A 12112-nucleotide genomic window follows, 5' to 3' on the forward strand; every position below is an offset into this window, starting at 1 on the left:
CCAGGGCCGGGACCTTTCCTGTCACTTCCACGTCGTGTCTCCGAGCCTGGCACAGTGGGTGACACCGAGTAGACTTTTCGCACGCTGCGGCCGTGGCGATCCGGGGGCCGCGGACCGAGCCGGGACCCGGCCCCGCAGCCCAGCGCGCGCCTCCCGCCCCGGGCGCAGGCCCCGCCTCGGCGCCGCCTGAGCCCACCTCCTCCCGGCCGCCGCCATTGGCCGCGCGCGCCTCCGCCCTCGGCCTTGCACTTCCTGGCGGAGCCATGGCTGCGCACCGGTTCGGCCGCGGGGCTCCGGCGCCCGCGCCCCGCCGCCTCGCCAGTCCGGCCCCGCCGCCGGGGCTCTCAGCGCCGCGGCCGTAGCGCGCCTCCCAGGTGGGACTCCGCAAGCGCGCCCTCCGGCCGGAGACCGGCCGGGCGCCGCTCGCCGTCGGGGGGCGGGGGGGGTCGGCCTGCCTGGGAACGACCCCAGCCCCTGCGAGTGCGACCCCCGCCCGGCTCACCCGGAGCGTCCCTTTGTGCTGAGCGGAGGCGTGCAGCGGAGCGGGGGGAGCCCGGGGAGGGGCGCCGCTGCCCCCGTAGGCGGGACAGGTGCGGCCTGTGCGGCCGGCCCTCACGGCCCAGGTGAGTGTCCCCGCGTCCCGCCGCGGGCGCCGGCCCGGGTTGCGTCCCGACTCCGCCCTCTCCGCCTCCTCGTAGCCGGCTAGAGCCTGCCCGGGCGGCCGTTGTGCCGGCAGTTCCGCCAGGGGGTGCCGAGTCCGAGCGAGCCACAGCAGCGTCCCCGGAGACCCTGCCGGAGACGGGTGAGTGCTGGCGGGCAGCCGTGTTCATCTCCACAACGTTGTGTTTACCCGAGCGCTTAGGGCGAGCAGGTTCAGGGTCGAAACCCGGGTAAGGAAGCTTGGAGAAGAGGCTCTCTGGGGACCTTGCTGTCCGTACGTGCCCTCTGTTCCCGTGTTTACGAAAAGATCTTTTATGTATAACTGGGGATCGTCCCTGTCCGTGTGGATGGCCTTGATCCCCCTCGTTTGCTTCCAGAAATCATGAAGGCAGCGGACACTCAACACTTGTAGAAATCGGCCCCAACCCACTTGCCCGGAGACAAAAGGGAACCTACACAGGGGAAACACTCTTGAAATCGTGGCCTAGAAAAGAAAGCCTTTAGCACTCAGGGCAAACGGAGCCTTGGCTGGCTGCCTGGAGTGGTGGAGAGAGGGACCTGCAGCTTTCTGTCGTGTGACCTTGGGTGAGCCCCTCTTCCACCGGAGCCTAGGTGTCAGAAGTGATGGTGCCACCTGCCTCAGAGGGTGAAGGTGAAACAAGGAAGTGTGCAGCAGGCACTGCATGAATGCGGTTTCCTTCCCTTCTCTCTGAGCCCCCAAGCTGCTGAGGGTCTGTCAGAAAGGACAGGGGTGGGTACAGCTGGCCATTGTCACAAAGTTGCTAATTTGTCAAAAGAAGTCTAATTCCTCCCTTCCCCCAGGGAGCTGGACAGCGTGGGCTGGGCCCGAAGTTATTCCTTGGGAACACTGTAGCCCCCTCTGTGTCCCAAATTATTTTGAAACAGTGCTGACTTTTTGTTACAATGTTTTGTTTTGTTTTTAAATTAGCAAAGGCTGTTTGTTCAGTAGGTAACAGATTGACTCTTCTCAACTCAGATAGCAGGGGAAAAAAATCCTGCTTAAACCCTCAGTTCCAGTATGTAACTTGTGCCTGTATTGCTGGCTTAGTCCTTCTTCTTTGTGCCCCACCCCCTTTCCCTGAAGCCCCCCAGAGCCTGGTTTTGTACTATCAGTGAGTTGTTTGGCATTTCAAAGCTTGCAGAAGCCTTAACATCACCTGGTACACCAGCCCATTTCATAGACAGACCATGAGGTCAAGAGAGGTTAACATGCTTGTTTATCCTGAATGTCCCAAGCAGGGCAAAGGCCCCAGCAGGTTTCCTGCCTGCAGGCTTTTTTTTTTTTTTTTTCCCCTTTCTTCTTTCTTTAAAAAAAAAAAAAAAAAATGTATGGCCAGGTGAAATAGCCTAGGGGTTAAGTGCATGGAAGCCACTCTGGGTTGGAATCCCAACTCTTGTCGGCTCCTTCCTGTGTGAGGCTGTCCCGTTACTTCCCCTCACTGCTATCAGTTTCCTCCTCCACAAATGAGGGAAAGAATAGTGCTGGCCTCATGGGGGGTTGTTGTAGGGATTAAATGAAGGAAGCACTTAGACCAGTACCTATGTCTAGAACATGTTTTACATGTGGCAGTCATCACTGCACCACATCTTTAACTTCATCATGATATTTTAGAAGTATGACACTCTCAAAGGCGCAGCAGAGCATCACAGAGAAGGGCTCAGATTCGCTTCCCGGCCATTTACTAGCTTTGTGACCTTTAACTCGGCAGCCTCATCTGTAAAATGGGATAAGTGACATCAGCCTGGTCAAGTCGTTGTGGGGGTTAAATGAGACAGCACATGTAAATAAATCCCTTAGCTTGGTTCCAGGGTCATTGTCTGAGCTCTGAAATAACTCTTGTCATTATAACCTTGGTCTAGCCAAAAGGTCTATGTGAGATCAAGCCTCAAAAAGTATTTATAGGAGGTAGTTTAGCTAAAGACATGGTTTTGTTGGATTTTAGATGCCAAAGGAACCCTCATTAAATGTTCTGATTCTAACAACCTGATATTTTCAACTCTCGGGATAAGAGTCCTTTGTATTGATAGTACACTGCTTTCTCTCCCTCTGTTCTCCACGTGACTGCTTTCACCCTTGTCATTGCTATTGTCCAGGAGAGCCTGCAATTAATGAACAACCTGGAGTCATTACTATCACTACGTGCTCAGAAATCCTGTTCTTGTTGTAGGACTGTGACCTCTTTTATCATGGAGGGAAGCCGGCAGACACGAGTGTCTCGACCCTACAAGATCAGCGAATCTTCAAAGGTTTGTGAATAGCCGCTCACCGCCTGTGCAAAGTGCCTAGGAAGTGTGATGTTTTTCTGTTGAGCTCATTCTTAATGGACAGACTGGTTTTCTGTTCTCGGTGGTGGTGTTAAGCTCCCTAGAGGCAGCACAGGCCAGGAGTGGAAGAATCATAAAATCACAGGGCTGGGAGTGGAGGGGATGTTAGAGACACAGCCAACTCATTTATTTTGCACCTCAGCCCTGTGGTGGGTGTGACAGAATAAAAGCCATGGGATTGCCATTCCCCACCTGGGGGCTCAGAAACTCCAAGAACAAGTCCATTGAGAAGCCAGTGCCTACCTTATAACAAGGGCAGAACATTGCATACTTGGATGTTAAGGGCCCAAGACCTTCCCCCATCATGACTTTCTGGGGGCCTGGGAGTGAGTGAGGGTGGCTTCCAGGGCTGGGCTACCAACCTGTATTGCACTGATTATATCAAAATCACCCTGGGAGAAGGTGAGGGGGGAGGTGTCTCATTAGAAATGCATATCTTGGCCCCATCCCAGACATGCTCAACTAAAATCTGAGGCTGGACCTGGGAATCTTACCTTCAACAGATTCCTCCAGGGCCTGGGAGCAGTCCCTGTCCCCACAGCTTGCAAGTAAGGATTGGGGGACCAATTTTTGGGACAGTTCTCACTTACACCTGCCTCTTTATGCATATCAATAACACCGTCTTTTCTTCTTTTGGAGATTAAATTTTATGGTTATCTTAGATCATCATTTTCAGTGAGACTGATATTTTCTCCAAGGGGGTAGAATTGGTTCTTGGGATATGGAAAGAATTTTATTCTTTTCATGATTAAAGCACAGCTATGCATATAGTATCGTCGTCGTCGGCAGCCGTCCGTCTCGAGAGACGATGGTGTAGCTTCTTAAGAGTCTATCTGCACCGCCGAGAATGGCTGTGCAGTCCGACTCGGGAGTGACACGGTACCTGTCTCCTCCCGTGTTAAATCGACATCTTGCGATGACGCTGGAGTGTCCTCTCCAGTGAAGCTGAAGCTACAGAGCCTGGGCAGGGTGATATGGAGGGTCTGCTGTTGCCCATGCAGCAGACCCCCCCTCTCTTCGCAGCTGAAGGGTCCAAGGGAAAGACGGAGTCAATACAGCTTGGCTTCAGGTGCGCCGCAGGAGTTGCCGGTGTTGACTACAACGTCAAACCGCCTTAGGGACTCCGGCTCCGGATTTTCTGTCGGGGTTTACTCCCCTAGCCTTTCCCCTGAAGAGGTATGCCGCAAGGCAGCGGAGGTTTTTTGGAGTCAGAGTTTTCCTTCTCTGTATGCATATAGTATATGCATAGATAAATAGAATATATGTAGTGTTAACATTTCATGGGGCTATTAGAAAACATACCTTAAAAGATTGAACAAAAAGGTTGAGAAAGACCTCATTAGATAAAGGGAGTTGTGAGCAGACTATATAGATTTGAGAAAAAGTGAGAAAAAGAGGTTCTACAGATGTGCATAAAAGAAAAACAGGGTGTCATTTTCAGAAGAGGTTGGTTCTCCGGAGAAATGGTCTCCTGTTTCCATTTGCATTTACTGAGAAGGCTCTGCCAAGCCCGGCTTTATCTGCTGTGAAAACCCAGAAAGGTCTCACTGCTGTCTCAAAGGGGCTTTGTTTCAGAGTTTGGCTGAGGAGACAGTGTAGCTTTCTAAGTTTGATAGCGCTAGAAATCTTTGTTCCTGAAAGCCAGACTCTGAGTTGGTTTCTTTCTGAATCGAAGCCTTTAGAAGTAGTGTTCTCTTGGTTGATTGTATTTATGTTCCTAACTATAAGTGTACCTTTCTAGACAGTAACACACTCATGTATCCCATAACCCAGAATAAAAAATAATAATAATAATTGCCAAACCTCTCCAGTCCCTACATCGCCAGCGTCCCAACTTCCAACGTTGCAGATTTGCCTGCCCTAGAACTTTTATGTAAATGAATCCGAGGGCAGGAGCTTGTGTGCCTAGCTGCTTTCACTCAGCGCTGCGCGTCTGAGATGTGCCCTGGTTGCTGTGCGTAGTGGGAGATTGGCCCTTCTCAGAGCAACAGAGTGTCCTTGTGTATGACCGCCAATGTTCATTTATGTACTCTGAAATGTGTTGCTCCATTTTGATGCTGAGTTCTTTTTTAATATGAAATCCCCCATTCCTGCTGCATCTGTTCAGTATTAGCTCCTAAGTCCCTGTGTTTCTTCACCCACCTTGTCTTTGATGAAATCACTGACCTAGGAAACAAAGAAATAAACAGGGTTAATACTATCAGAGAATGTTGGGGGTTGGGGGCTCCAAAATGATATGAAATGCTGAGACTCTGTTATTGATGTCCCTTTAAAATTGGGAAATCGTATTTGTCTGTTTTCTGAAAGTTCTCATCTCTGCAGCCACATTAAAATAACCGGACATGGGCTGTAATCGAGACTCAGGTACAGAATTAAATGCGCCTACTTAGCATGGAGACCCAGCTTTAGAAGTGGCGCTGCCCTTTTCCTTCCCTGGCTCGCTGGAGCAGATGGTTCCCCTTGGCAGCTGTCATCCGGGGCTTTCCCCGATCCCCGCCCCTGGGGCTGTTTCCCTTTTTACACAGCAGCCTGGAGTCATGTGTTTCCCCATTTAAGTGTGGAGTCCCAGCACCCCCATCAGCTTAGAGACAACCAGGTACCCAGAGTGGGCAGACAGCCCACCTGATGCCCCTCACTTGCTTCTCTCAGGACAATAAGGCTTTACTATTTTACAAAATAGCCTGCTGCTGCAGTGCTTTTAAATTTCCTTTTCTTTAGTCCACACCTGAGAGGGGCCCAAGCCAGTGAGTATTGGACCCCAGACCATTCCTGCTTAATTAGAAGCCAAACCCAGGCCAGCCTGGCTCTCTCTGCTATTAACCAGAGTAAACGAAGCTTTTCGTGTATGGGACCTAGGAGAAACCATCCTATAATGTGAGAGCAATTGAGTCTGGCTCTCTAAACTTGGATGGGAAGAAAGCTTTAGGCAATATCTGTCTGGTATCTTCATCAGAATGTGAGGTCGTTGTCTGCTCCTGTAATGTAGATGGAGCAGTTGATGCTGGAATGAGTGAAATGGGCTAGAACCACAGGGAAATGAAGGCCCTCAATTACAGATGTGTTGGAAGCAGTAAGGAGCAGATTGGGAGGGGAAGAGAGAAAAGAAATGAAACCCACTGCTGTAGGACATATGTGGACAAGTAACCTGTAAGAGCCCAGCAACCTGTAAGCCAGTCCCAGAGCCGCTCACAACTACTGGGCCCTCGGTCCATCTTCCTTTCTAAGCGCCCTTTTCAGGCTTAGTGCCCAGGCAGCCCTCTTCCTCAATTGCCCTCAACTCGACCAGCTCCCCAGCTGATATGTCTGAATGGCCTGTTTTTTCTCTATTGAATTTTCTTGTTGTTTTTATAGTGAGGAAATAAGGAAGTGCGCAGTATCCTGAAAGCCGAAAGCATAATTAGTTCTCCAAGGATTTAGAAACTATTGTCTAGATTGGACATATTTTCGTATCCTCAAAAGCACATGGAAGGCATATAGCGCTCAATAAAGCCTGCCAACTGAAAATTTATGGAATGAATTAATATTCATCATTCATATTAATTGATTTGTTCATTCCAGTGTAGCATGGTGATTACAGGTTTGGGCTCTGGAATAAGACGTAGGTTCAAATATCAGCCCTGCTGCAGTTACTGTGAGGCTTTGGGCAAGTTTCTTAGTTTCTCTGACCTCATTTTTTCTGATCTGGAAAATGGGAATTATAATAGACATTTCCTTGGAGGGTTTTTGTGATGCATGTCAAGTGCACAGCACAATGCAGGTACATATAAGCGCCCAGGAAAATACAGTGTTTTTGCATTTTACATACGTTATTTCTCTTTTAACCCTGGCAATGGCTGAAGTCATGTTTCTGAAAATAGGATCTCCAGAGCCCCTTAGTTTGGATCACTAGAGATAGGGGTCTCTGTAGCATGACCATGTGCCTTTCTAAGACACAGAAAAAGCTGTCTTCCTCAGCATGGAGCCTTGGTGGGAATTGACCGTCACAATGGCCTCCCTTGAGCAGGCTCTTTGCCATGACTGTCTCATTAACAACTGCCCCTGCCCCCCGAAACCTGAGTGGTGAATACCCTCATCCTCACTTGTGAGATGAGGAAATGGAGGCTCAGAGCCTCCTTGTGGCACAACCAAGATCACACAGCCGGTAAGTGGCAGAGCTGGATGCAAACCTTGGTTCTGCCTGACTTTAGAGGCTACATCTGGAGCTACTTTTCCTTCCTGACACGATACCATTTTTCAAATCTATTTGCTTATGACCCACAGGAAGAAAGGGAAGAAAGGAAGGAGAGAGGGAAGGAAAGAAGAAAGAAAAAACTTTTAGAAATTTTATTTTTAAAGGAGGAAAAGAGAGCAATGAGGAAGAAAGGAAAGAAGGAAGGAAGGTTGATCTTAGGGATCTTCATTATAAAGAAGGAGAAGGAAGGAAGGATATATATATATATATATAAAATAAATATACACACAAACTCTTATTTCCTGCAATGTACTCTATCTTATTTCTCATTCTCCTTCATCCCCCTGTATTAAAATGCTGGCTATGTCCCTCTAGATTGACTGCTGCAGCTGTGGCGGGGTGGGCTTGGTAGGCTTCCCCTCTCTGGGCCCAGGTGCAAGTGGGTGCTCTTCCACAGGTGTACCGCTGGGCTGAGCACTCAACCACAGTGCTGCAGCGGCTGAATGAGCAGCGTCTCCGTGGCCTTTTCTGCGACATTGTCCTGGTGGCCGACGAGCAGCGTGTGCCAGCTCACCGCAACCTGCTGGCCGTGTGCAGCGACTACTTCAATTCCATGTTCACTCTGGGCATGCGTGAGGCCTTCCAGAAGGAGGTGGAGCTGATCGGTGCCTCCTACATTGGCCTCAAGGCTGTGGTGGACTTCTTGTATGGCGGAGAGTTGGCGCTGGATGGCGGCAACATTGACTACATCCTGGAGACAGCCCACCTGCTGCAGATCTGGACTGTGGTGGATTTCTGCTGTGAGTACCTGGAGCAGGAGGTGAGCGAGGACAACTATCTGTACCTGCAGGAGCTGGCCTCCATCTACAGCCTCAAGCGGCTGGATGCCTTCATTGATGGCTTCATCTTGAGCCACTTTGGCACGCTGTCCTTCACGCCCGACTTCCTGCAGAACATCTCCATGCAGAAGCTGTGCGTCTACCTGAGCAGCAGCGAGGTGCAGCGGGAATGCGAGCATGACCTGCTGCAGGCCGCCCTGCAGTGGCTGACGCAGCAGCCTGAGCGCGAGGCCCACGCCTACCAGGTGCTGGAGCACATCCACTTCCCGCTCATCCCCAAGAACGACCTGCTACACCGTGTCAAGCCAGCTGTGTGCTCACTGCTGCCCCGGGAGGCCAACTGTGAAGGCTTCATCGAGGAGGCCGTATGCTACCACAACAACCTGGCAGCCCAGCCTGTCATGCAGACCAAACGCACGGCGCTCCGCACCAACGAGGAGTGCCTGCTGTTTGTGGGTGGTGAGGTCTCTGAACGGTGTCTGGAACTCAGTGATGACACCTGCTACCTGGACGCCAAGAGCGAGCAGTGGGTCAAGGAGACACCCCTGCCAGCCCGGCGGAGCCACCACTGTGTTGCTGTGCTGGGGGGGTTCATCTTCATCGCTGGTGGCAGCTTCTCGAGGGACAATGGAGGGGATGCAGCGTCCAATCTTCTTTATAGGTATGACCCCCGCTGTAAACAGTGGATCAAGGTGAGATTAAAGCCAGATTCTTTCTTTACTCTTGAGGACTTTTGATCTCTCTGTCCTTGCCTTGACTGCCCCTCCCTTCTCTCTGGCCTTGACCAGTTCCTGCTTCTGAACACGGTGTGATGATAAAGTGACAAGCCACCTAATTCCCACACTCCCTTGTGCCAGCACTCTGGTTGGGGGGAGTGAGGGCTGACCTTCTGCAGGGTCAGTCTAGAACTTTCTGCACCAATAGAAATGTTCTATCTGATCTGCGCTATCTGATTTAGTAGCCACCAACAATTTGTGGTGACTGAGCTCTTGAATTGTAGCCAGTGGGACTGAAGGACTGGATTTTCTATTTGATTTCACTTTAACTAATTTACATTTGCGTGTAAATGGCCACACGAGGCTGGTGGTGACCTTATCGGATAGCGCCAGTCTAGAAATTTGACCTGTAGTTCAAACACTCTTCCCTGTGGCTCAGAGTCTCAGCCAAGCTCCTCTTTTGGAAAGATTTGGAGCTGGTTTAAGTAGGCCATGAAGACTCACACCTTTGGCAGGTATGGTGGCTAATTCTGGGAAGAGCATGGGTCTTGGCATCAGACCTGAGTTCACATTCCGATTTGGCTAAGTCATAGCTGGGAATTTCAGACTAGTTCCTTGCCCTCTCCAATTTTCAGCTTCTCCCTCTGGAAGTGGGTGGAGGGACACTGCTCTTCCAGAGTCAGGGGTTGTAGTTCATGTTGATGGGCAAGTGCCTGGCAGAGGGAAGGTGTTCCTTTTCTCCCACGAACACCTCTCCAGACCACATTCATTCAAGTCGGTCTCAGTCTTTACACTCATACCTCAGTGATTTTACTTAACTTAGTGGTTTTCTGAGCTCAGAACTCAGAACAGACTCTGATTATCTTTTGATTTAATTCTCAGAAATCTAAAACCAAAGCTCCCAGCTTTGGAGTCCATATTCAAAAGCTTAGGAGCCATGCTAGCCTGAATATATGGTCTCCTGTGGGACTATGTTGATTTGTGTGTTCTGCTTGGATTTCTTTTTCTTTTTCTTTTTAAGTTGGGTCTTCCACTTTTTAATTTTCTCTTGAGTATCACTTTTTGCCTGTTAACACGGATGGCGATCAGCATTAATGTAAAAACTATCTGATGGGGGTAGCAAAAGGAAAGATGAATTTTTATTTCAAGAAATCAATAAGTCAGCTATTTTGAACTGTGTGTCCTACAGAACTCAAGTACACGAGGCTGGCCACATGGCCAAACAAGTTTGGGGAACCATGTCCTGCAAACCCTTCTTGGTGATTTGCAAATGTCTCAAGGGTCCTTGGGGACTCTGTGAAGTTCCTCCTGAAGAAACCCTTCTTTCTTGAAGTGTGACTCCCTTCCCTCAAACTCACTTGGCCACTGCCTCGCCTTTCTAGCCTGAGTGTTCCTAGAACATCTTTGGGAAGTGATGTTTGATGTTGACGCTGTCCAGGGCTTGGGGAAGGGAAGGTACAGGTGTCCTGCCTTCACAGGTGGCCTCCATGAACCAGCGTCGTGTGGATTTCTACCTTGCCTCTATTGAAGACATGCTAGTGGCCGTTGGTGGTCGGAATGAAAATGGAGCGCTCTCTTCAGTAGAGACTTACAGTCCCAAGACTGACTCCTGGTCCTACGTGGCTGGCCTGCCAAGGTGATTGGGGATTTTGTGGCCAGCTTCAAAGGTGATGACTTTTGGGTTACAGTTCAGTCCTCCTCACTCTCTGGAGCTTTTGGCTTCTAATTCCAGGGAAACTTGTCTTGCTTGTAAATAACTGGGTAGACCATGGGAGGCAGAGGGCTTGTTGATGAGGAGGAGTCAGGGTTTCTATTCTAGGCCATCTGGTGCAAGTGTCAGCTCTGCTAAGACAAACATCTCTCAGCTTCTGAGTCTGTTCACTCCCTGAGTTTCATGGTGTTGGTAACCACCCCTACAGCTCCATACAGAAGAGTCTCACTGCCCGAAGATCCCTTGCACTTCACTCCCTCATCCTTCCACCTTCCTCCGAACGGCTGGCAACCACTGACATTTCACTGTCCCCATAATCTGTTTCCCAGAATGTCTTATGGCTGGTACTTTGTTTCATCCCCCACTTGTAATATAATTTGACCAGGTACACATGTGTGCCTCCATAGCGTGTTGTTGCTGTGTTCGGCCCTAATCAGAAGGATAGCAGTCTTGTAGTTAATGCCCGTTTCTCAGGTGGAGAAATGGAGAGTGGGCAGAGCCAGGAATTCCTGCCCAAGTAGTCTGACTGCGAAGCTGTCTGTTTACCCGCCCTGTTCTACCACTTCCTGTGCAGTGACAGCTGCCGTCTAGAAAGTGTTCAGAGGGTGCCCACTCCCTGTGTTATCCCCTCAAATCCTCACAAGCCCCTGAGAGGATAGGTTGTCCCCATTCTGCAGAGGAAAAGACCGAGGCCTTGGCTCATGGAGGCCCAGCCCAGGGCAGCCCTGAGCCCCCTCTCTGTCTCCTCGTCCACCCATTCATCTCTCCGCAGGTTCACGTACGGCCATGCAGGCACCATCTACAAAGACTTCGTGTACATCTCGGGCGGCCATGACTACCAGATCGGCCCCTACCGCAAGAACCTGCTGTGCTACGACCACCGGACGGACGTGTGGGAGGAGCGCCGGCCCATGACCACAGCGCGGGGCTGGCACAGCATGTGCAGCCTGGAGGACCGCATCTACTCCATCGGGGGCAGCGACGACAGCGTGGAGTCCATGGAGCGCTTTGACGTGCTGGGCGTGGAGGCCTACAGCCCGCAGTGCAACCAGTGGACCCGCGTGGCCCCGCTGCTGCACGCCAACAGCGAGTCGGGCGTGGCCGTGTGGGAGGGCCGCATTTACATCCTGGGCGGCTACAGCTGGGAGAACACCGCCTTCTCCAAGACGGTCCAGGTGTACGACCGCGAGACGGACAAGTGGAGCAAAGGCACTGACCTGCCCAAGGCCATCGCCGGCGTGTCTGCCTGCGTGTGCGCCCTGAAGCCGCGGCTGGAGGACAAGAAGAAGAAGGGCAAGGCCAAGAGGCACCAAGACCGGGACCAGTGACCCTGCCCGGGCCTGGTAGGACCTTGTCCCCCCCCCCACCCCCACGCCACCTCCCCAGAGTGTCTATAGACCAGCAACAACTTCCCAGAACCCTGGAACCACATGCACCACTTAGCAGCTTTTTTTTTACTTTTATGATTCTTGGTATTTCTATAATATAACCGTAACTGATTAAATATTCTACGTAACTTTACATATTATCTTGCTTGAATAATTAAACCTGGGCCCAGACAGGAAATATCCCTTTATGTCTGCTCAGGGCTTCTCTCCACATTAAAATCTTTGGGGGTCCTCCCAGCCATCCCCTTGAGAGTAGCTAGGGCAGGGGTTATGTAGAAATT

The 12112-nt window shown here is 50.9% G+C and overlaps 1 protein-coding gene across 1 annotated transcript; it reads left to right on the forward strand.

The window, feature by feature from the left end:
- The first annotated feature begins 307 nt into the window (after nt 1–307).
- On the forward strand, nt 308–11800 carry KLHL36 (kelch like family member 36). The gene is made up of 5 exons (XM_090260995.1): nt 308–802; nt 2850–2928; nt 7635–8708; nt 10211–10368; nt 11216–11800. The coding sequence occupies exons 2-5, from the start codon at nt 2869–2871 to the stop codon at nt 11769–11771; spliced, it is 1848 nt and encodes a 615-aa protein (XP_090117121.1). The 5' UTR covers nt 308–802; nt 2850–2868; the 3' UTR covers nt 11772–11800.
- The last annotated feature ends 312 nt before the right edge of the window (nt 11801–12112 follow it).

The sequence above is a fragment of the Furipterus horrens genome, unplaced genomic scaffold (genome assembly GCF_987537825.1).
Source record: "Furipterus horrens unplaced genomic scaffold, mFurHor1.1.pri manual_scaffold_13, whole genome shotgun sequence".
Classification (NCBI taxonomy): domain Eukaryota; kingdom Metazoa; phylum Chordata; class Mammalia; order Chiroptera; family Furipteridae; genus Furipterus; species Furipterus horrens.

Excerpts from the sequence above, each read along its gene's own strand:
- KLHL36 (XM_090260995.1), top strand. The coding sequence starts at position 2,869 with ATGGAGGGAAGCCGGCAGACACGAGTGTCTCGACCCTACAAGATCAGC. Across the intron at positions 2,929-7,634 it reads AGATCAGCGAATCTTCAAAG|GTGTACCGCTGGGCTGAGCA; the intron begins GTTTGTGAATAG and ends GCTCTTCCACAG. Across the intron at positions 10,369-11,215 it reads TACGTGGCTGGCCTGCCAAG|GTTCACGTACGGCCATGCAG; the intron begins GTGATTGGGGAT and ends ATCTCTCCGCAG.